The sequence below is a fragment of the Lagenorhynchus albirostris genome, chromosome 16 (assembly GCF_949774975.1).
Source record: "Lagenorhynchus albirostris chromosome 16, mLagAlb1.1, whole genome shotgun sequence".
Taxonomy (NCBI): Eukaryota; Metazoa; Chordata; class Mammalia; order Artiodactyla; family Delphinidae; genus Lagenorhynchus; species Lagenorhynchus albirostris.
Window position 1 is genome coordinate 52,055,216 of NC_083110.1, and position 20,852 is coordinate 52,076,067.

Below are 20,852 nucleotides of genomic sequence, written 5' to 3' on the forward strand. Positions count from 1 at the left end.
ACCTGACTACCTTGTGCTGGGGAACCAGGCATGGACTCATTTGGGAGCATGGGGTGCAGGAGGCTTTCCTTTACCCTATTTATCTCACCACCAAGGTTATACCTGCTGTGTTCCTACCTTTTTCTCTACCTTCCAATGAATTCTCTTTATACCAGTACTAGGGTGTATGACAAGTGATAATAGAATATTATACTACTTGGTACAAAACAGGTTTAATCTTTTCATGGGAGAGAATGGAAGCTTAAGTTCTGCATGGACCTGAAGATAGGTACCAGTGATGCCAGAGGTAATCCTAAAAATTAATAATTGATCAACTCATTACTTACTGTTTGGACTTGTTCCGTCACATTCCTCACTCAGACGTGTGAGTGGTTGGCTCCTTGGCATTCAGGTGTCAGCTTGCATTTCACTTCAGAATGAATGTCCCTGATCCTCCCCCCAAAGGACCACACTTGCCAATCTGTCAGCCTCTCATCATCTCCACAAGGTTGGGTACTTTATCTGTTTTGTTGACTACATAAGAGAGCATGTTGGAAACATGAAGTAGGAATAAAGTTAGAATCATCCAGTGAACACACTGGATAAAGAAATACTGTTCCCTAGAATTAAAGCAAGATGAAAGATCTCAGATTAGATTATCAAGCACTAAACAGAAAAGATAAGGAAAACTATACTCCCGGATTCATTATAGATAAAATAACATCAAATGCAAAGAGAGTCTTCTAAAACCAGATCACTCACAAAGGAACAAAGATCAGGTGGACAGCAGATGTGTTATTTTAACAGTAAAAATAAGACTTAAAAATTTCAACGTGTTGAAAAAAAATCCCAACCTAGAATCACATCTGTTTAAATGTGAGGGAACAGTGAAGGTATTTCAAGGCATACAAGTTTTGCCATGCAAAAAAGTAAAGTGAAACCAGCCTAACATAGAATCCACATTTCTGACATGGCTCGTTAGTACCTCACTGAGGATCACCCTAATTCAGTAAGTACTTCAAAATGTAGCCCATTGAAAAGATTTTGTTTATTGAAGTATAGTTGATTTATGAAAAAAACAACACAATCAAAAAGTGGGCAGAAGATCTAAATAGACATTTCTCCAAAGAAGACACAGATGGCCAACAGGCACATGAAAAAGTGCTCAACATCGCTAATTAGAGAAATGCAAATCAAAACTACAATGTATCACCTCCAGTCAGAATCATCAAAAAGTCTACAAATAATAAATGCTGGAGACGGTGTAGAGAAAAGGGAACCCTCCTACATTGTTGATGGGAATGTAAATTGGTACAACCACTATGGAGAACAGTATGGAGGTTCCTTAAAAAACTAAAAGAACTACCATATGATCCTGCAATCCCACTCCTGGACATATATCGAGTGAAAGCTATAACTTGAAAAGATAAATGCACCCCTATGTTCATAGCAGTACTATTTATAATAGCCAATACCTAAATGTCCATGGACAGATGAATGGATAAAGAAGATACACACACACAATGGAATACTACTCAGTCATAAAAAAGAACAAAATAATGCCATTTGCAGCAACGTGGGTGGACCTAGAGATTATACCAAAAGAAGTAAGCCAGAGAAAGACAAATCATATGATATCATGTATGTGGCATCTAAAATACAGTACAAATGAACCTATCTATGAAACAGAAACAGACTCACAGACATAGAGAACAGACTTGTGGTTGCCAAGGGGAAGGGGGCTGGGGAGGGATGAAGTGGGAGGTTGGGGTCAGCAGATGTAAGTTAATATATACAGAATGGATACACAACAAGGTCCTACTGTGTAGCACAGAGAACTATATTCAGTATCCTATGACAAACCATAATGGAAAATATAAAAAAACCGGAATGTATATATATGTATAACTGAATCATTTTGCTGTACAGCAGAAATTAACACATTGTAAATCAACTATACTTCAATTTAAAAAATTAAAAAACCAAACAAACATAGCCTTCACCCCTTATGTGGTGCAGATCTTGGTTTTGATTTCTCATGGGTGACCTTTTTCTCCATACCCAGGGTCCTGCCTGGACTGACAGTGAACGTCTTCACTTTCCTACATTGGTGGATAGAATTCTTTTAATCCTTTTTTTATAGAATGAAGCAGTCTTGTGAACATCCAGGTCTTACGTAGTTGTTTCAAAACTTAATGCCCCATTTTGAGGCAATAATTCTGTTCTGTCCTTGGGCTTATGAGTCAATTCTGTACTCCACTCTTTATCTTTTGGGTTCTGGCACCTGAATATTTGCCTTTCTTTCCTTTGAGTTTGTATAAAAGTATTTTTGTAATATTTTATGCAGCATTTATATGTGTTTATAGTTGGTGGGGAGCCATTCATGTCAGCTCTGTCTACCATGTTTCTTTGGATTTATCTTTATATTCTTATTTTATGATTGTTGAAGTTGAATAGTTAGTGAATTTATTTCTTTTCTTGTAATTCAGTGATTACATGCAAAGCCATACAATTTATATATTGATAAATACTGGGCATTTAATGAGATTTACTTGCAAATAGTTGGGATTTTACTTTTAGAATCTTTTCACACCTTAATTATTATTTAAGATGTTTTAAAATATTTTGAACAGTACTGTCACATGGTGGGTGGATTTTTTTTGGTTAGACTTTAAAAAATGAATTCTGATTTCATTGCATTGGGATCAGTGAATGTTGCTAGAATAACAGTGTTGCTTTTGGTGGTCGATTAAGATATTCTTTGTGGCCTAGTAAGTAGTTAATTTTTGAGAGAGCTTTGCTAGCAGCTTTATCCTGGAGCACATGTAAGGTCAGCTGCACCAAAAGCTTTCAAGTTTGGCTTAGCTGTTCCATTCTTAAATGAGGAGATTGACTGTCTTTGCCCTATAAATTCTGCCTAACTACCCCCATTCTACTTGCATCACATCTAATTTCCCATCAGCCAAAGAGAGTCACTGGGGCAAGCCCAGAATCATAGTTGGGGGGCACTGTAAAGTTATATGGCAAAGGTATGGGTACAGGGACAGATGAGGCATTTATGCAAACCACCACTGAGAATTATTTCTTACTTTCAAACACAAGTAAATACAAAACCAGTTGGAGACAGTTGAAATTGTTTTTGGAAGCCTTGTGATATTTAGTTAGTTCTGCCCAGTCTTCAAAGCTTAGTTCAAATACCATTAATTTTTCTTGATTCCATTAAATTTTCTTGATTCTCACAACAAGGTATTTTCATCCCTTTCAGATTTCTACAGATCCTTCTACCTTTTTTAGGACACTTATTATTCAGTACCTTATAACTCCGAGAATATGCATTTTATTCTTGACTAGAGAATAATATCCCGAGGACCACTTTTTTTTTTTCCTGAAAAATTTCCTTAATTCCTAATCCAGACCCTGGTGTGCAGTAACTGTACAATAAATATTTACTGAATAAACACAAGAATGAGCAAATGGAAGAAAGATTAAGCAAACCTTCAGAGAGGGTTTTGGGACATAAGAAAATCCCTTAAATCCCGTGAGAAGTCCTTGTAAGTTCTAATTATAATTATTTTCTTCCTATAAGGAAAATGCTAAATTTCCAGTAATGTTAGTTTAAAACTGGCCTTATTTGAAGTGTTTCTTTAAAGAGAAACAGACACAAATCACACCCAGACTTCCCAGTGGCAATTTATTTCTCCTATAAAGGTAGAATTCCATACTGTATATAAATGCAAATGATGTTTGAATTATGAAGCTAATCTCATAGTAACTAGGTAGATTTCTGAAACCAAAGGGTTTTCTTCAATTGCCTGTAAAGATAATCCTAAAATCCTTTAAAGTCTGGTGTTTGCAAAGAGCCAATTTTATCCTTCAAAAGTGTCTACTTCTATGAAGTTCTAGAAGAGCTAAAACTAATGTGCTAGAAACCAGAGCAGTGGTTGCTTCTGAGGATGGGGATTGCCTGGAAACGGGGTGAGGGAACTTTCTAGGGGAATGGAATTATTCTACATCTTGATAGTGTGTGGTTTACTCAGGTGTTGGTGTTTATCAAAACTGACTATACTGTATACTTAACTCTTATCAGAAGGCCCCAGTGTCCCCAAATGAGCAAGATGTTAAAGGCTGTTTCCAAAAGGAAAGGTGTTTCAAGTACCTGAAAATAAACCTTTTCTCGTGCCCATTCTGATTTAGACCGACCATGTGTTTATACTTGCCCTTTCAAGGCATAGCTGGGCTTTATGCTTTGCGTTATGATTACAATATTTATCTTGATAAAGATGATTTCTGATGACAAATAATAAAATATTTAAGACAAGACTGGTAAATGCATGTGCAGAAACTCTCCAGTCTTTAAAAAATCAAACCATTCTTTCCAAGTAACTTTTTTCCCACTTCTTTCTAAACTAATACATGTTCTATGTTGATAGTGTCAAAACATCAGATACTTTTAAGAAAGAAAAGGAAAAGAAAAATCACTTATTTCACCACCCAGCCACTACTGTTAAAAACCTGGGGGCTAATTCCTTCCCACACTTTTCTATGTGAACATATATGTGTTTACATGTTTTCTTTCAAATGGAAGTTCTCTGTATGTTCTTCTCAACATGCCTTTTTAGCTTGATATATACCGAACATTTTGCGGCCAAGACTGTTCCTGACTGAGTAGAAAAGGGGTGAAGCCAGACTGGGAAGTGGCGGGAAGGGAGTGAAGACACAAGGACTGGCCCTGAGGCATCTCACCATCACTCTGCCCCTCCTTGTCACCGTCTGCTCTGCAGAGAGGGCTGTGCCTCCTGGGATGGGCGCCTGCAGTGCTGCTTGTCAGAGAAGGAAAAAGGCAACCTTCTTTCAGGTAATCCTGGCTGCACTGACCACAGGAAGCAAAAGGGAGCATGTGCAAAGGGGGATCTGCTTGCCCACAGTGTATTTTCAGCCAGCTTGGAAATACTTAAACCCTTTGTCAGGGAGATACGAAGCAGAGTTTTGAGTTACATGCTGTTATAATCATCTAAAGGGCAATGTTTGTTTGTTTTAACCAGCAAATTGCATGTTACCCTACTTCAGAAAAATTTTGTCAGAAGTCAGCTTGTAGACAAAGAAAAAATGCTATAGTGACCGTTTAACGATAATGCCAGCTATCGTGTGTATAGTGCTACCACGCGCCAGGCCCTGTTCCAAGACCTTTACCTACACTAAATCTTTCAATATAAATCGTTACAAGGCCATCTGTTAGGGACACCTCCCTGTCAGAGTTCAAGTGACCAATCCAGTATGCTTTTTTTTCCTTAAAAAACTAAAGTTTATCAAATAACAGCAGAACTATTCTCTAACAGCTGCTTTTATTCTTATGTATTTTAGGGGAAGATCATATAGGTTGGTGCCATCTTTTGCCAGATTTCTACTGTTATCAATTGCTTCCTGGGTTTTTTTCTACTTTTTTTCTCTGTGAATCTGTCCTCAGCTCTTCCTGCTTTAAAATAAATTGCCTTGGAGCTTGCATAACCTGTTAACTCTGTGTTTAGGCCTCCAGCTCAGCCACTGAATGGCTCCACTGATCAGTGTGGCTTCTGACGTGTCCCTGAGCCCTTTCATCTTTCACTTGACAATGAATGGAAAAAGTTTTCTTGGTGGCCCCAGTCTTTCTCTCCAAAGAATATAAAAATTCCGCTGCAGACTTAGAATCACAGCGTTTCAGTTGAGAAGGAACTTTATTTAGGGATTAGCTAACTCAAAGATTTCCTGTTATTGATAGTAGTGGCTTAGTAAATACAAACTTGTTTTTGATTGATTATGACCATCTCATTCCATAAACAAACTCTTATTTGCCACAAGGAAGTGCCATGAAATTGAAAGAGGATCTCTCAACTTGCAAGCTGGCGGACAATCTCAGAATTTAGCCCTGAAATTTGTACTAAAAATGGTTATACGTGGCAATATACGAAAAGACCACAAGGTGGCATAATTTCCCCAATTAAAACTGACCTTCCCGGTTCTATTTCAGTCTTTATATTTTACAAGGTTAAGGTTTCCATTTTACTTATTTTATTTTGCCTGTTGAAAAAGGGAAAGAACAACAATTCACTAACTCCTGTATCTGTAACAGCAAGGGAGATTTCTAAGTTATTTCATTATGTTTTAAAGTAGAATCTTCTTTTTCTAATTATAAAAGTAACAATTTCAGAAAATCTGGAAAACACAGAAATCATGTTCCTTATCTCTTTCTATGTGCACAATTAAAAGCACACACATATTTACACTCGCAGGATCACATTGTATATAAAACCTAGCAAATTGTTTTTCCTAGTAAGAATATAAGATTTACAATTTATATCTATAATTATTTTCCAAGAATATTATTGAGTACATACTAAATTATTTTACAATATACATGGATCATTATTTTTTTAAAGTAATTGTCTGTTATTGGATAAGTGTTGGATATATAGCGCTGTCTCCTATATAGGTCTTTGTAAGTCTCTGATTTGCTTCTTGGGATACATTTCTATAAGTCTGAAGGTGTGAACATTTTCTAGGCTTTTGATAAATATTGTCTAGGAATGATTTGCCCATTTTAACAACATTTACCCATTTACCTAGCACTGTGTGTGTGTTAATTGTTCAACCAATTTTGTTAAATCTGGAGTTGTAAATATATGTAAGGCTTTTAATGCATATTGTCTTGGAATGATTTGTGTATATATCTATACCTCCACAAAATTAGAACAGCACTTACCTACTTGAACCAAGTAGTGTGCTTATGTATTCATTTATTCATTCATTCATTTTTTAATTTTTTCAGTTCATTTGTGTGTGGTTGTGTGTGTGCATTTTCTTGTCATGTCAGTATGTTTGACATATCAACATGTCAAAAAAAAAAGCGTTTAAAACCCTGATCATATGGTTACTGACTACCAAAATTCCTACCAGAGTTCTGTTACATATCATTCCTCTGTTCAGGGACCCTAGAGAACAAGAAGTCTCCTGGCTTCATTTTACTGATAAGGAAACTAAGGCTAGAGAAGAAAGCAATCTTCCCAAAGATGACAGGGCAGAAGCCAGACTCAGAACCAAGATCTCTTGGCTTCCTGTACTGAATCCTTTCCATTCTACCATCCTACATAAATGAGCCAGGCATCTACCAAGGGGTGTCTCTGATTAGGTTAGTGATCAAGGCAGGAACTAGGAGAGTAAAGAGAATGAATGAAGACAATTGGAAATATTGGGGCCTCATATAAAGTGGTGAGGACATACCCCTTCTAAAATTATTGATGTTAAAAATTTAAAAACAAGATTTCTGTGGCTAGTAAGGAGTTTATAACATTGATCTAAGGCCTTTTTATGGAATAACCAAGCAGTTCCCCACAAGGGCTGAAATTCTATGACATTTATTGAATGTCCATGTTCACTGCAGCATTATTTACAATAGCCAAGATATGGAAACAACCTAAATGTCCACTGAAGGATGAATGGATAAAGAAAATGTGGTCTATGTATGCAAGAGATTACTATTTGGCCATAAAAAAAGAATGAAATCTTGCCATTTGCAACAACATGGATGGACCCTGAGGGTATTATGCTAAGTGAAATAAGTCAGAGAAAGACAAGTGCCATATAATCTCATTTATATGTGGAATCTAAAACAGAAAACAACAAAAAAAACCCAAACAACTAAACTCCTGGATACAGAGAACAGTTTGGTGGTTACCAGAGGTGGGGGCTCAGGTAGGGCAAAATGTGTGAAGTGGTCAAAGGGTACAAACCTTAAGTTATAAAATTAAAAAGTCATGGGGATGTACTGTACAGCATGGTGACTATACATGCCGCGGAGAAACTAAGCCCGTGCTCTACCGCTACTGAGGCCTGCGCGCCTAGAGCCCGTGCTCCGCAACAAGAGAAGCCCCCACTCGCCGCAGCTAGAGAAAGCCCACACGCAGCAACGAAGACCCAACGCAGCCAAAAATAAAATTATTTTTTAAAATAATAATAATACTGTATTGCATATCTGAAAGCTGCTAAGAGAGTAAGTCTTTAAGTTTTCATTATGGGGAAAAAAATTCTGTAACTATGTATGGGGACGGATGTTAACTAGACTTATTGTTGTGATCATTTTGCAATACATACAAATACCAAATCATTATGTTGTACACCGAAAACTAATATAATGTTGTATGTCAACATACCTAAAAAATACAATATAGAAACATAATTTCTTTTTTATTGAGGTGAAATTTAGCAACAGGGAATTGTACATATCTTAACTGTACAATTTGATGAGTTTTGATCAATGCTAACACCCATGTAACAATGATTCGATCAAAATATAGAACATTATCATTACCCCTGTAAGTCCCCTTATGTCCGATCCAGTCCATCAATGTCCATAATTGTCCTAAAACAATACTTTTCTATTTCTATAGATTAATTTTTCCCTTCCTTGAAATTCATATACCTGTGTGTAATAACATAGTTTGCCAGTTTCATGGCAGCAAGGGGCAGTACCTACACCCTGGAGCCTGCTGAAATTATTCAAACAGCTAATCTTAAGCTTACTAATCATACCTACCCTGTCTCGCTCATTCCTTCCCACTAAAACCAGGATAAAGGCTTTCGCCCATGCTTTCCCTTCACCCCCCTTCTGCCTCCTGACCAACCAGGGAGCGTCCACATGTGGCCCCGCCTGGTGTGCTGTGCCTCCTGTATCTAGCGAGCTGTGGGCAACAATTTCTTCCTTCATGACAGCCATTTCTGTGTCTGCGTGTCTTACCATACCTGATTAAAACAAATCCCAGGTACGTTTTATTTTATTTTTATTTTAATTGTTTTAGTGAAACAAGTAAAGTGTTTATTAGGAGGGAAAAATCAGGTACACTTTAATGTAAGTAGTTTTTACAAACAAATTCAGGTTTTCTACCTATAAATTCATATCTTTTGTGAAGAAGGAAAATTTTACTTCTTCTTTTTCAATGTTCTTTTCTGTTTTCTTTTTTTTTTTTTTTTTTTGCCATACTTCTCTTACTAAATCCACTATCTAACGTTGAGTAGAGGTGATGAGTGCTTGCCTTGTTCTCCCTAGTGTGGGGAAATGTTTCCATGTTTCACTGATAAAGACAGTGCTAACTCAAGACTCCTTACAGATGTACTTTATCAATGGAGGAGCTTTCCCTCTATTCCAATTTTGCTGGGGGTTTTTTCCATAATGATGGTAATGATTTTCTTCCAAATTTCCCCAAATCTATTGAGGTGAATTTTTGTTTTATCTTTTTTACTTAGTTAACAAGAGTGGACTTAAAATTTGTGTTTTATTTTAAAGGTTATATTGCAGTGTCTGTGGCTCTGGACCAGACTCAGGGCTGTTGATTGTAGCATGGGACTGGCCTGGGCCTGAGACTCAAGACACTTTGCCCAAATATCTGAGACTTCAGTTGTGTGCTCTGCTTCCACACCCGTCCACGTGCCAGCCCTGGGGATACACCTAATTCTGTGTCAGCCCTGCTACTGGGCAGAGCTGCCTCCATACCACGTCCTCCAGTACCAAGGCCCCCACCCAAGCTCTTGGGGCAAGATCCCACTGAGGACATCAGCACGTGAAGCCTAAAGACACCATTTTGAAGAGGGAATTATATTGGGATAGGTCCATCTTTCCAGTATAATTGAGTTGGGGCAGAGGCAGGAAGTGATAGCCTGAGGCTACCTCCCTCTTCATGAACATCTACAATTAATGCAGTCCCTTCCAGAGCTCCCCACAGCCAGAGGGCACTCGACATGGATGGGTCCAGTCCTGCTGGGCTCCCACTCCACAGACTGCCCTCTCCACTCAGTCACCACACACTAGTCATTTAAAAATTCAACCATAATTTACTGAAACCAAGAAGCAATTTTCAGCTCTTTCTTGTAACACTGGTAGATAGAAACATTAACAGAGAAAAGTATTTTTTAATTTCGTGTCTTTGTGGATTAAACTGCTCACAGATATTGTATTGTTTAAACAAAAATGAACTGACTCATCAAAGAAATATCTACTGCTTGTTATTTCTAGATGTACGATATAATGGGAATGACTTAAACTGAATCGATCTTGATACATTAGTATCAGGATGAAAGAAAGTAAAACCACTTGCCAAAAGTGAGCTTTGTATTCTAAAACTAAATACACGCATAGTTCCAAAATATTTTCAGGAAAATAAAAAACTCAGTGACATAAAAGTCTACCAGTGTATTAGGATTTTTACGACTCATGTCATGAGGGAGGCCACAGGTAACACACTTCAAATTTCAGAATGGCAGTGTCCAGGGAAAAAAGCCAGGCCATGGTGGACAAAAAGGCAGACAAAAACCCCTTGGTAGGATATGATTCAGAGGGGTGTCTGTAGGCTTCCTGGGGTGGTGGTGAATATCCTCTTGCCAGGAGCTCTCCCCTTAGACTCACAGTAAACATGGGCTGGGGAACGGAGCTGCAGGGGGAGGTCAGCCTGGCACTCAGGGGGAGGGTCTGAGGAAAGGGAAGCAGCACCCATGCACAGAGATTGGGGAGCAAATGGTCCTTGCCAAATGCTCCTTTGGGATCATCAGATGTCCAAGGAACCACTTCTAGGAGCTCAAGTTTAATCACAGGGTTTTTCTTTGTCTCAGGTTTGCAACCTCTTCTCTGCAGATGATGACGTTTCATTCAGTTCCCTCCAAAACTCTCCTGAGGTTTTAGTTCCACGGACAGGCTACCTCTGTGAAGAAGAAACGATTCTTGCCAGCTTTTTTTTGAGATCTTTGAATTGTTTCCTGTAGGTCTTGAGCTCATCATTTTCATGCATCATTAGTTCATTTGCTTCAGAACTTCCCATTTCTTGCTGCCAAGTTACGATCTGCCATGACAGGTCATTCTAAGTTGCTCTTCTTGTCTCTGTTGAAGCTCAGTCATTTCGTTTCCTCCCTCCTTAGGATGTTGATCTGCCCATTTGACTGAAGATTCTTCAGTCTGGACGCCTTCATGAGGATCTGTCAGGTGGGCTTTTCCTTCTCTCTTTTAGCCATGTTGGTGTAGGATAGATCGTTCTTGCTATTTTCAATGTTTGCATATGCATTTGACTTTGGAGGATCCCGCAGAGACATGACTGGACTCTACACTCAGGCTCACAGTGGAGACCTTGAGCCTTTTTCGCAGTCGCCCACAGTAGTTTTAATTGTGATTTAGCTTTTTCCACTTTTTTTGATAGAATTGGTTTCATCTCCCAGAGGCTAGATCTTTTTTTTTTTTTTTTCCTCAGGAACAGATATCAACCGTTCTTGGTGTGAATAGTGAGGATTTTCTTTCCCCCCATGTTTTATTACAACACATATGATGTTCCTCATCATAAGGTTGAACAAGTCCAGGTCACCAGACTTTTCTGCATTTGCATCCTCTTCCTTCACAGGATGAAACTTGTCAGGAGCATTACATTTTGCTACAGCTTGTGCTGAACTGCTGACTGGCAGATTCCTTGTTTCCCTGTAGAGAAAGCCGTTCTTTGACTACCTGAAAAATTCTGCCTAAACTCAAGAGAGCTATGAACACCTGACCCATCCCAGCACACTCCACCGTCTCCCACTGATATCCAGGGACAGCGAGCCTGGGTGTCTCACTGTCAGTGCATTCTGCCAGGAAACTCTTCAGCATTTGCCACAATTGCTCCAGGTCCACATTCCTACTAGGATGTGGTTCCTCCACAGTGGCGCCTGAAGCAGAGTCCCCTATACAGCTGCTCCCATGGCCAGCTGGACCACACCACACTGTGGAGATCACCGAGCTGGGTTCTGCCCAGAATCACTCCTGTGACAGGTAACTGGGCAGACCATGCCTGCAGAAGGTTGGGTGAGCAGTACCAAAGCAATGAAAACTCACACACCCTCCACCCTGCCCTTGGCATTTTCTTTTCTCTACTTACACTTCTCCCTCTGTGGCCCCATCAGGCCCATCCAATCCTCTAGGCATGCTGTACCCTCAGCCTGGAAAGATCTTCCTCCCATTGCCAATGTGGGGTCACACCCCTTCTTTAGCAATTGTGTTCACTTGCTCCTACGTCATCAGTGCTCAGGGCAGGGCCTGACTGGGATTAGGGGCCCAGTACTCCATGCATTTTTGTGAGAGGAATACATGAATGAGCATTTGAATGAATGCAGGAAGGAGAAAGCCATCCTTTGCCATCACTGGAGATTCATACCTCATGTTCTGCTGACCCATCAGGCAGTTAAAACTCTGGTCGATGTAGAAAGAAGGAGTGATACAATTAAAAATGTCAAACAAATGTTAATAACAGATGACCATGTAATGTTAATGAAAATTCACCATTTTGGACTATAAAAGACTAGAGTCCAAAAGGACTATAGTCCTATAAAGGACTATAAAAGATCCTCAGCTTAAAAAAAATTAAATAGTGTAATGGATTTCCTGTAATCCAATTTCAGGATAATTAAAAACAAAGTGTGAAGTAAATGAAACAACTGCTTGGAGATTTCAGAACTCTCCTAAGTAATCTTTGGATCAGGGACTTCCCTGATCCAGTGGTTAAAACTCTGCGCTTCCACTGCCGTGGACCTGGGTTCAATCCCTGGTCGGGGAACTAAGGTCTCACAAGCCACGTGGCCAAGAAAAACAATCTTTGGATCAAAGAAGGCACCAAAAACAATATTCCACAATACTTTTAAAATCCTAACAACAGATATACCAACAATACGTAGAATAGAGATAATATTATTCAATGAAGAAAATTCATACCATATAATACTTCTGAACACTTAGGACAAACATGTGAAAATGAATCAAACAATGAATAATGTAGCTTAAAAAGCTAGAAATTGAAAAGGAAATACAAAGAAGGCAGAGCAACAAAAATAAGAAGTTTTAGCATAAAGTATTTTAGAGCTCTGAAAATCGGAACACTTGATAGGAAAATATAAGAACTGCTTATAGGGTGGCTATTTTTCTTCTCCCTGAGGATGTCCAGTGCACTCTGTGGACTCCGTAGAAGCTTCCCTCAAGTACAGCTTAAAACTCCACTGGAAAAGTACATACTCCTGTACTAGTGAATATAACAAAAGAGAAACAGATTCACAAACATAGAGAACAAACTAGTGGTTACCAGTGGAGAGGGAAGGGGGAAGGAGTAAGGTAATACAAAGGTACAGGATTAAGAGGTACAAACTATTATGTATAAAATAAGCTACAAGGATATACTGTACAACACAGGGAATACAGCCAATATTTTATAATAACTATAAATGGAGTATAACCTTTAAAAATTGTGAATCACTGTATTTTATACTTAACATATAATATTGTACATCAACTATACTTCAATAAAAAACTACATATGATGATATCTTTATAGAATATGCCTTTGTATAAGCATTACTATTAGTGATCTAGTAATGTATATAATTCCAGTGACATTTAGATCCTCATGACCACTAAGTGCTGTTTCCTGTTCAGGTCTGCATGTTGCATTGGTTCTGGGCCATGAGTCTGTTCAGTGAAGTCCCTGTCTTCCATCTTCCACTGAATCCACACCTTTTGTTTTGTCAAAATCTCCCTTCCTTGCTGTGCATACTTCATTCCATTATTTCTGACAATGACAGAACAAAGAAAGCAACCAAAGCAGATGTATCTGGAGGTGACTGGGAGGTGGGGGAAGTCATGGTTTCTCAAGCTCTGCCCCCTGAGATTAGCCCTTCCATTAGTTACCTGAGCCAGTTTCACCTCTGCAGTGACGGAGGGGGAGAATCCCTATCTTTTACGTCCTGAGAACCCACGACCGTTTTATCCTTGCAGTCAAGTAACGAACATCTATTTAGTGTGAAACTTGTTATTCTGTAGACATTCACGGGGTGTATGTTCAGAGAAACTAATGTTTTGGGGGTTTGGTTTTGTTTTCCTAAAATTGTTCTTGAGGCAGCTGTGGTGTAAGCCACAGTGTACCACAATGGGCATTAGAGGATATTATTTCAAATCCCAGTTTTGTCATTTATTAGCTGTGTGACACTGGCCGGACCTCCTGTTCTCTGAATTTCCCTTTCCCCATCTGAAAAATAAAAATTAAAAATTTCTTCTTCTAGTGTTTTTTCTGAGGGGAGGGGGAGAGTTTAATGGTAAAATGTGTGTAAATTTACTTAGCTATTTCCTTGATACATGTTTGGACCTTCAAAATGTATGAGTTATGTTAGCTGGTTTATGTTTGGGAAGCTATAATGTTAGTATGGTACTCTAAAATATCTCAAAAGGCTTTCATTTTCAAGGACAAAGTATATTAGTGTTAGATAAAGCACTAAAGGATATACTTTTTTTTTTTTTAACATACAAGGTCATAAAGTCCTCAAAGTCATAAATTCTTAACTGGTTACTAATCTGAGAATCCAGAATGTTGAACAACTTTTTGATCATATCATTTACTTCACTGGTTGTCAACCACCTGGAGTGTTTAAAAAAAATTACCAGTACCTGGGCTCCACCCCAGACCTCTTAAACTGGAATGCCCAGGTGGGGCATTGAAAAAAAGGGCAAGAGCAAAGAACACCATATTTTAATTATCACAAGGCTAAAGTTCCTTCAAAAGAGAAATTAAAGTAGACCTAGCTGATTGTTCAATTTATGAGTCAGAGGCACAAGCTGAATTAGCAGGGACTGTTATAAAAGCTTTAGATTTCAGGTTCACAGCTGTCTGAGTAAGAAGAGAAGGTTCCAGTGGATCCGGCTGTGGTCCTGGTGCTCTGTCTCTCTCTCCTGTCTGCTTCTCCTCTCACTCTGGAAACAGAGCTCTGGGAAGGGGCAGCTCCCGACTGGCCCCACTCCTCTCCCAGTTCTTGGAAATATCCTACAGTTAGATGTTAAGGACATCGGCAAATCCTTAACCAATGTAAGTAGGTTTTATGTTCCTCCAGTGGCTTGCAAAGGGAAAGTAAATGAACATCTACTTTTTTTTTTTTTTTTGCGGTACGCGGGCCTCTCACTGTTGTGGCCTCTCCCGTTGCGGAGCACAGTCTCCGGATGCACAGGCTCAGCGGCCGTGGCTCACGGGCCCAGCCGCTCTGCGGCATGTGGGATCTTCCCAGACCGGGGCACGAACCCATGTCCCCTACCTCGGCAGGCAGACTCTCAACCACTGCGCCACCAGGGAAGCCCATGAACATCTACTTTTAAATAAAATATCTTCATTAAAATATATTAAAATACATTACAATATATTAAAATAAAATTATTAAAAGATATTATTTAAGGCAAACACTCGCTTGGAGTATTACTTTTGGTCTGTCATTGTCAATAACAGTGGAATGCATTTTGTTTGTAGAGAAACATTTAGGGCTTTGTATGGTTGAATCAAAATAATAACGTGACAAAAGACTGAAGTGTTTCTTCCCTTTGTTTCACCACCATTTGCTATGATTCTTGGCTGAAGGTAAATGGTAAGGGAAATGTTTTGTGATTAGAGATTTCATTCAAGAAGTCATCTATTATATAAACTGTGTTTTGTTCAGAATAGCTATGAAAATTGAACTTCTGTGAAGAAGCAAATTATGCCTGATGTTAAGGAAATAGCTTGGGAGCAGGACAAGTATGAGTGAATGAAAGAAAAAAGTAATGAGTCAGAGCCAGCTGGGTAGTAATAAAATCCTCTTGGATTCTGCACAAAGCTGCTGTCTGTGGCCAAGAATGATGCAGGATGGAAGAAACTGTTCTTCCATGAGCTGCTGCATGTCCTGGCACTGCCTTTGTGATGCTTGCTCTCTTTCTGTTAGTAATACTAGCGGATCTTAAACTGGGCTGGGCATTTGAATCATCTAGGGTGGTTTTAAAAAATATAGATTTCTAGTATTTATCACTACTGAGTCAGAATTCCCATGGGATGAGCTTTACAGGTGATTCTGAAGCAGTCAACTGGATATTGGTTCCAAGGTAGGCATTGGGGACTGATAAGTTTCTTAGGCATCGGAGGTCAACTAAGCTGTGTTGAAATTTGGGTCTTCTCCTTAATAAACATCCTCCAAAGACACACAGATGGCCAGTAGGCACATGAAAAGATGCTTAACATCACCAATTATTAGAGAAGTGCAAATAAAAACTACAATGAGGTACCACCTCATATCGGTCAGAACGGCCATCATTAAAAAGTCTACAAATAACAAATGCTGGAGAGGGTGTGGAGAAGAGAGAACCCTCCTACACTGTTGGTAGGAATGTAAGTTGGTGCAGCTACTAAGGAAAACAGTATGGAAGTTCCTCAGAAAACTAAAAATAGAATTACCATATGATCCAGCAATCCCATTCCTGGGCATATACCCAGACAAAACTATAGTTCAAAAAGATACATGCACCCCTATGTTCACAGCAGCACTATTCACAATAGCCAAAACATGGAAACAACCTAAATGTCCATCAACAGATGAATGGATAAAGATGTGGTACATATATATAATGGAATACTACTCAGCCATAAAAAAGAACAAAATAATGCCATCTGCAGTAACATGGATGCAACTAGAGATTATCATACTAAGTGAAGTAAGTCAGAAAGAGAAAGACAAACACCATATGTTATCACTTATTTGTGGAATCTAAAATGGCACAAATGAACCTATCTAGAAAACGGAAACAGACTCACAGGCACAGAGATCAGCCTTGTGGTTGCCAAGGGGGAGCTGGGGGGAGGGAGAGGGATGGACTGGGAGTTTGGGGTTGGTAGATGCAAACTATTACATTTAGAATGGATATATAACAAGGTCCTACCATATAGCACAGGGAACTATATCCAATCTCCTGGGATAAACCATAATGGAAAAGAATATTTAAAAAAAGTATATATGTGTAAAACTGAGTCACTGTACTGTACAGCAGAGATTGGCACACCATTATAGTTGAAGTAAATCAACTATACTTCAATAAAAAAAATTGGGGTCTTCTATTTATTAACTGTGAGACACTGGAAATAAACAGGAAAGCCTTTGAACCTTAATCTCTTTATCTATAAAACAGGGTAAATAAATCTAGCTCAAAGTTTTGGTATGATGATTAGTAATAATCTGAGTACCAAGTACCCAGGCCATGGCCCGGCACATCAGAAGTGATATAATAATCACCATCATAGTTAGTCTTTTAAAACATTTTTATTGAAGTATAGTTGATTTACAATATTGCGTTAGTTTCAGGTGTACAGCATAGTGATTCAGTTTGTTTTTGCAGATTATATTCCATTATATGTTATCACAAGATATTTTTTAAATGAAAATAATGTGGAGCTTTGTTATTTAAAGAAAAACATCTGGACACACACACATACTCTTAAAGGCTTTCAGGGTGTTGGGAGTGAGGTTTAGAACATAAACATTTTACTAAAATTCTCCAGGTGGTTCTTGATATGAATTACATTATAAATTTGAAGATCAATAATATATTGTAGATACTAAAATTTTTAAAGTCATGACATTTATGAAGGACTACTGGCAGGAACAATATGGATATGTCCATTACCTTTAGCTAATGGTACCCATTTACTAAGAAACAATAGGCTCAGCAACTCATCTCAAACATAAAGAACCAGTTTCGGTCTGATATGATACGGTACTACTTTGAATCTGTTAGTAGTACCATCTTCGTAGAATACAGGCTTCCAAGATGTTTGTTAGCACACTTTAAAATTACTCTGCCATCATTAGACATCAATTTTGAAATCATAGCAATCCGTGACTTACTTATTTCAGGTAGGTCAGATGATGACCATTCTATTCTAGCTTTTTGAATTTGTAAGGGGGAAAACACCTCGTCATGCACCTTTCCCCAGCACATCAAATTTCAAATTGAAAATGTGACCTGCTACAGTAATGCGCTTGCTAGTACTACACACCTTGTACAAAGAAAAACAGAGGCAAGATAGGTATGGAAAGAGAAAAACTTCTTTTGTTGGCCCTCAAACTGAGTGAAGTTTTGAAATGTAGCGATGATCTCTGACATTTATAATGGATACCTGTATGTTCATTGTTACTGTGTAAATAAAATTGCTGCTATGAAGTGACATTAAAGTTTGTCAATAAATGAATTCTTCCTAACTTTACTCCCAGACGAAGGTCTGGATAAACTATGGCTTTCTAACATTTAAATCTACTTTGGAACATAGCAATACAGCTTACACTGTACAAAAGTTTTATGGCTTTTTTTCCCTGTTAGATTTTTCCTAATTGACTCGAGCATTATTACATCTCCATTTTTGCATATGAATATAGTGACTTGCTCCAAGTAATCCCCAGGTAGTAAATGGCTAGAATTTGAACTCTAAAGCCATGCTTTGCTGCCTGTAAGATTTTCTAGAACAAATCTGATTGTAAACCATTTTGTGTTCATGTTTCACTTGATCCTCAGGGGAAACAGGGGTGCTATCACCTTGATTTTTCAGGTTTTAGAAACATTTCTGGAGGATCAAATTGCCTAGTGAATGTAGAGCTTAATTTAACTAAGTCTTGATTCCAAATACTTTAAATTTGACCTGAAATTTCTTTATCCCTTTTATCTTTTGATATACTCATATGATTATCCTCTATTTTATCTTGTTGGTTACTTAACTTTTCAGTTCATCTCAAGTTGCAATCTGCCTGGGGGCAGAATTTGAAACTTTAAAAACTAAAAGCCTATAAATTTATAAAACATTGATACCTTTTTTACTAAGTAAAAAAAAACAAATAAACAAGGCTGTGAGTAAATTTAATTCTATGGAACACAGGCAAGGGACTGGAAAACTGAATTAGAAACTTCCTGAAAAGTCAAGTACTGATTTTTGTTTTTTTTTTTTTTCCAAAGGAAACTTTCTACCGTAATTTCTAATGTCAAATATGGCTTCCTCTAACTTTTCTCCTTTTCAAAGGAGAACTGTACTAGCTTCCTTAACAACAAAAAAATCCAGTGAGATATTCACCTGATATAAAAGTACCCACAATTTCTTTTTTTTTTTTTTCGGCCACGCTGCTTGGCATCTGGGATCTTAGTTCCCCAACCAGGGATGGAACCCGTGTCCCCTGCAGGGTAAGCACGGAGCCTCAACCACTGGACCGCCAGGGAAGTCCCCCCCTTAAAATTTCTTATACTACCTGTTTTTCATTGTTATTCCTTGTCTTCAAAAGAACAAGAAGGACAGGATAGGAAAGATAGCACTTAGTTTTTCATGGAGAATAATTATGAAAAGAGATTAACCCCGGAAATCATGCCTTTCTGTGGTAGCCCTTAATGTTTAAGGACCAGGAAATGAAATATCCCACTATTACACAAACAGAACCAACTTATATAAATAATGAAATCACTCACGCTGTGAGGCCTGGAGTATACTCCATTCTCTGTTGTTTGATTTGCATAAGCGAAGATTATACGTTCGTATGTCTTGAGAATGAATGATGGATAAATTTGAACCACCAGAAGGATTTTTCATCATAGCTGAAGCCATTTTATAATGTAGAAATTCCTTTTTCCTATTTTAAGTAACGAAAGTCCATTCTTGAGAATATGTTGTCCAACAACTAAAACACTCTCAGGATCCGTTACTTGCTTGTGATTTATACTGACTCCGCCTTCCGTTATCATCCGATACCCTCCAGGACCGTCTGAAACGGCGTTTGCTTTGCAGCATGTATTATCCAGGACGCTTATTCCAGGGTTCACCTGGTATAAAAACTCGGCCAAACTCACGCCACCTGGGTCTTCAGCCGAGTGTGCACGCTGGGCCGGTTCAGCAGCGTGGCCGCGCGGAAGTGGCCGCCCGCTGCCGCTAAGAAGTCCACCAGGTGCTGCTTCTGATACCACGCCGAGCTGTCCAGCACCGCGCAGCTGTCCCGCGTCAGCCAGTTAGTGAGCAGCTGCTGGTGATCAGCAGCCTAGAGCGCCCGGCGTAGGGCGCGCACGTTGTTTTGCACGTGCTTTGCGTCCAGGGCCTTGTGCGCGCAGGTACCGGCGCTGCCGTCTCCCAGGCGCGCGGTGGCACCTCCCACCGACGCGCTCGCACCTCCCACCGACGCGCTCGCTTTGTGGCCCTATCGGTGGAAGTGAAACAGGCCCAACAGTGCCAGCAGATGCCACAAAGGAAGCGAGTCATGGGGTCGAAGGTGCAGTAGATGGTCTGGGGAAAGTTGCCCGCCATACCACCGTCCAAGAGCTCTGGGAGTCCTGTCTTCGTGCCCCTCTCTGGGAAGAACTCCTTGAACAGACCCGGAGCCTTCGGCACCTCCAGCAACCCCCGAGCGCCCGAGTTGGCCTCACGCAGTACCAGGGGAAGACTCTTGACCCGCCTGTGGTACCAAACCACCACCTCGGGAAGTATACCGCGATTTGGGTGCCGCCATCTTCCTTCCTGGTGACCTAGTACAAGAAAGTGAGTATAATTCCCCGTGCTATACAGTAAATCCTTGTTGCTTATCTAGTTTATGTATATTAGTTTGCATCTGTTAATCCCATACCCCTAATTTGTTCCCCCCCACCTTAGTAACCGTACAGTTGTTTTCTGTGTCTGTGAGTCTTTTTCTCTTTTGTATATAAATTCATTATTATTAATTATTATTATTGGTGGTATGCGGGCCTCTCACTGTTGTGGCCTCTCCCGTTGCGGAGCACAGGCTCCGGACGCGCAGGCTCAGCGGCCATGGCTCACGGGCCCAGCCGCTCCGCGGCATGTGGGATCTTCCTGGATCGGGGCACGAACCCGTGTCCCCTGCATCAGCAGGCGGGCTCTCAACCACTGCGCCACCAGGGAGGCCCTGTATTATTTTTTAGAGTTGACATATAAGTGATATGATGTAGTATTTTTCTTTATCTGACTTATTTCACTAAGCATATTATCCTCTAGGCCCATCCAGGTTGCTACAAATGGCAACATTTC

The 20,852-nt window shown here is 39.4% G+C and overlaps 1 protein-coding gene and 1 pseudogene across 1 annotated transcript in view; one reads left to right on the forward strand and one right to left on the reverse strand.

The window, feature by feature from the left end:
- Positions 1-252: 252 nt before the first annotated feature.
- Positions 253-20,852, forward strand: part of LOC132506934 (cytochrome P450 2C18-like) — a 75,943-nt gene continuing 55,343 nt past the window's right edge. Inside the window, 4 exon segments of the mRNA XM_060125763.1 lie at positions 253-286; positions 14,676-14,719; positions 14,721-14,865; positions 17,477-17,482. Coding sequence (XP_059981746.1) covers positions 253-286; positions 14,676-14,719; positions 14,721-14,865; positions 17,477-17,482 — 229 coding nt within the window.
- LOC132507473 (tyrosine--tRNA ligase, mitochondrial-like) lies at positions 19,412-20,849 on the reverse strand (annotated as a pseudogene).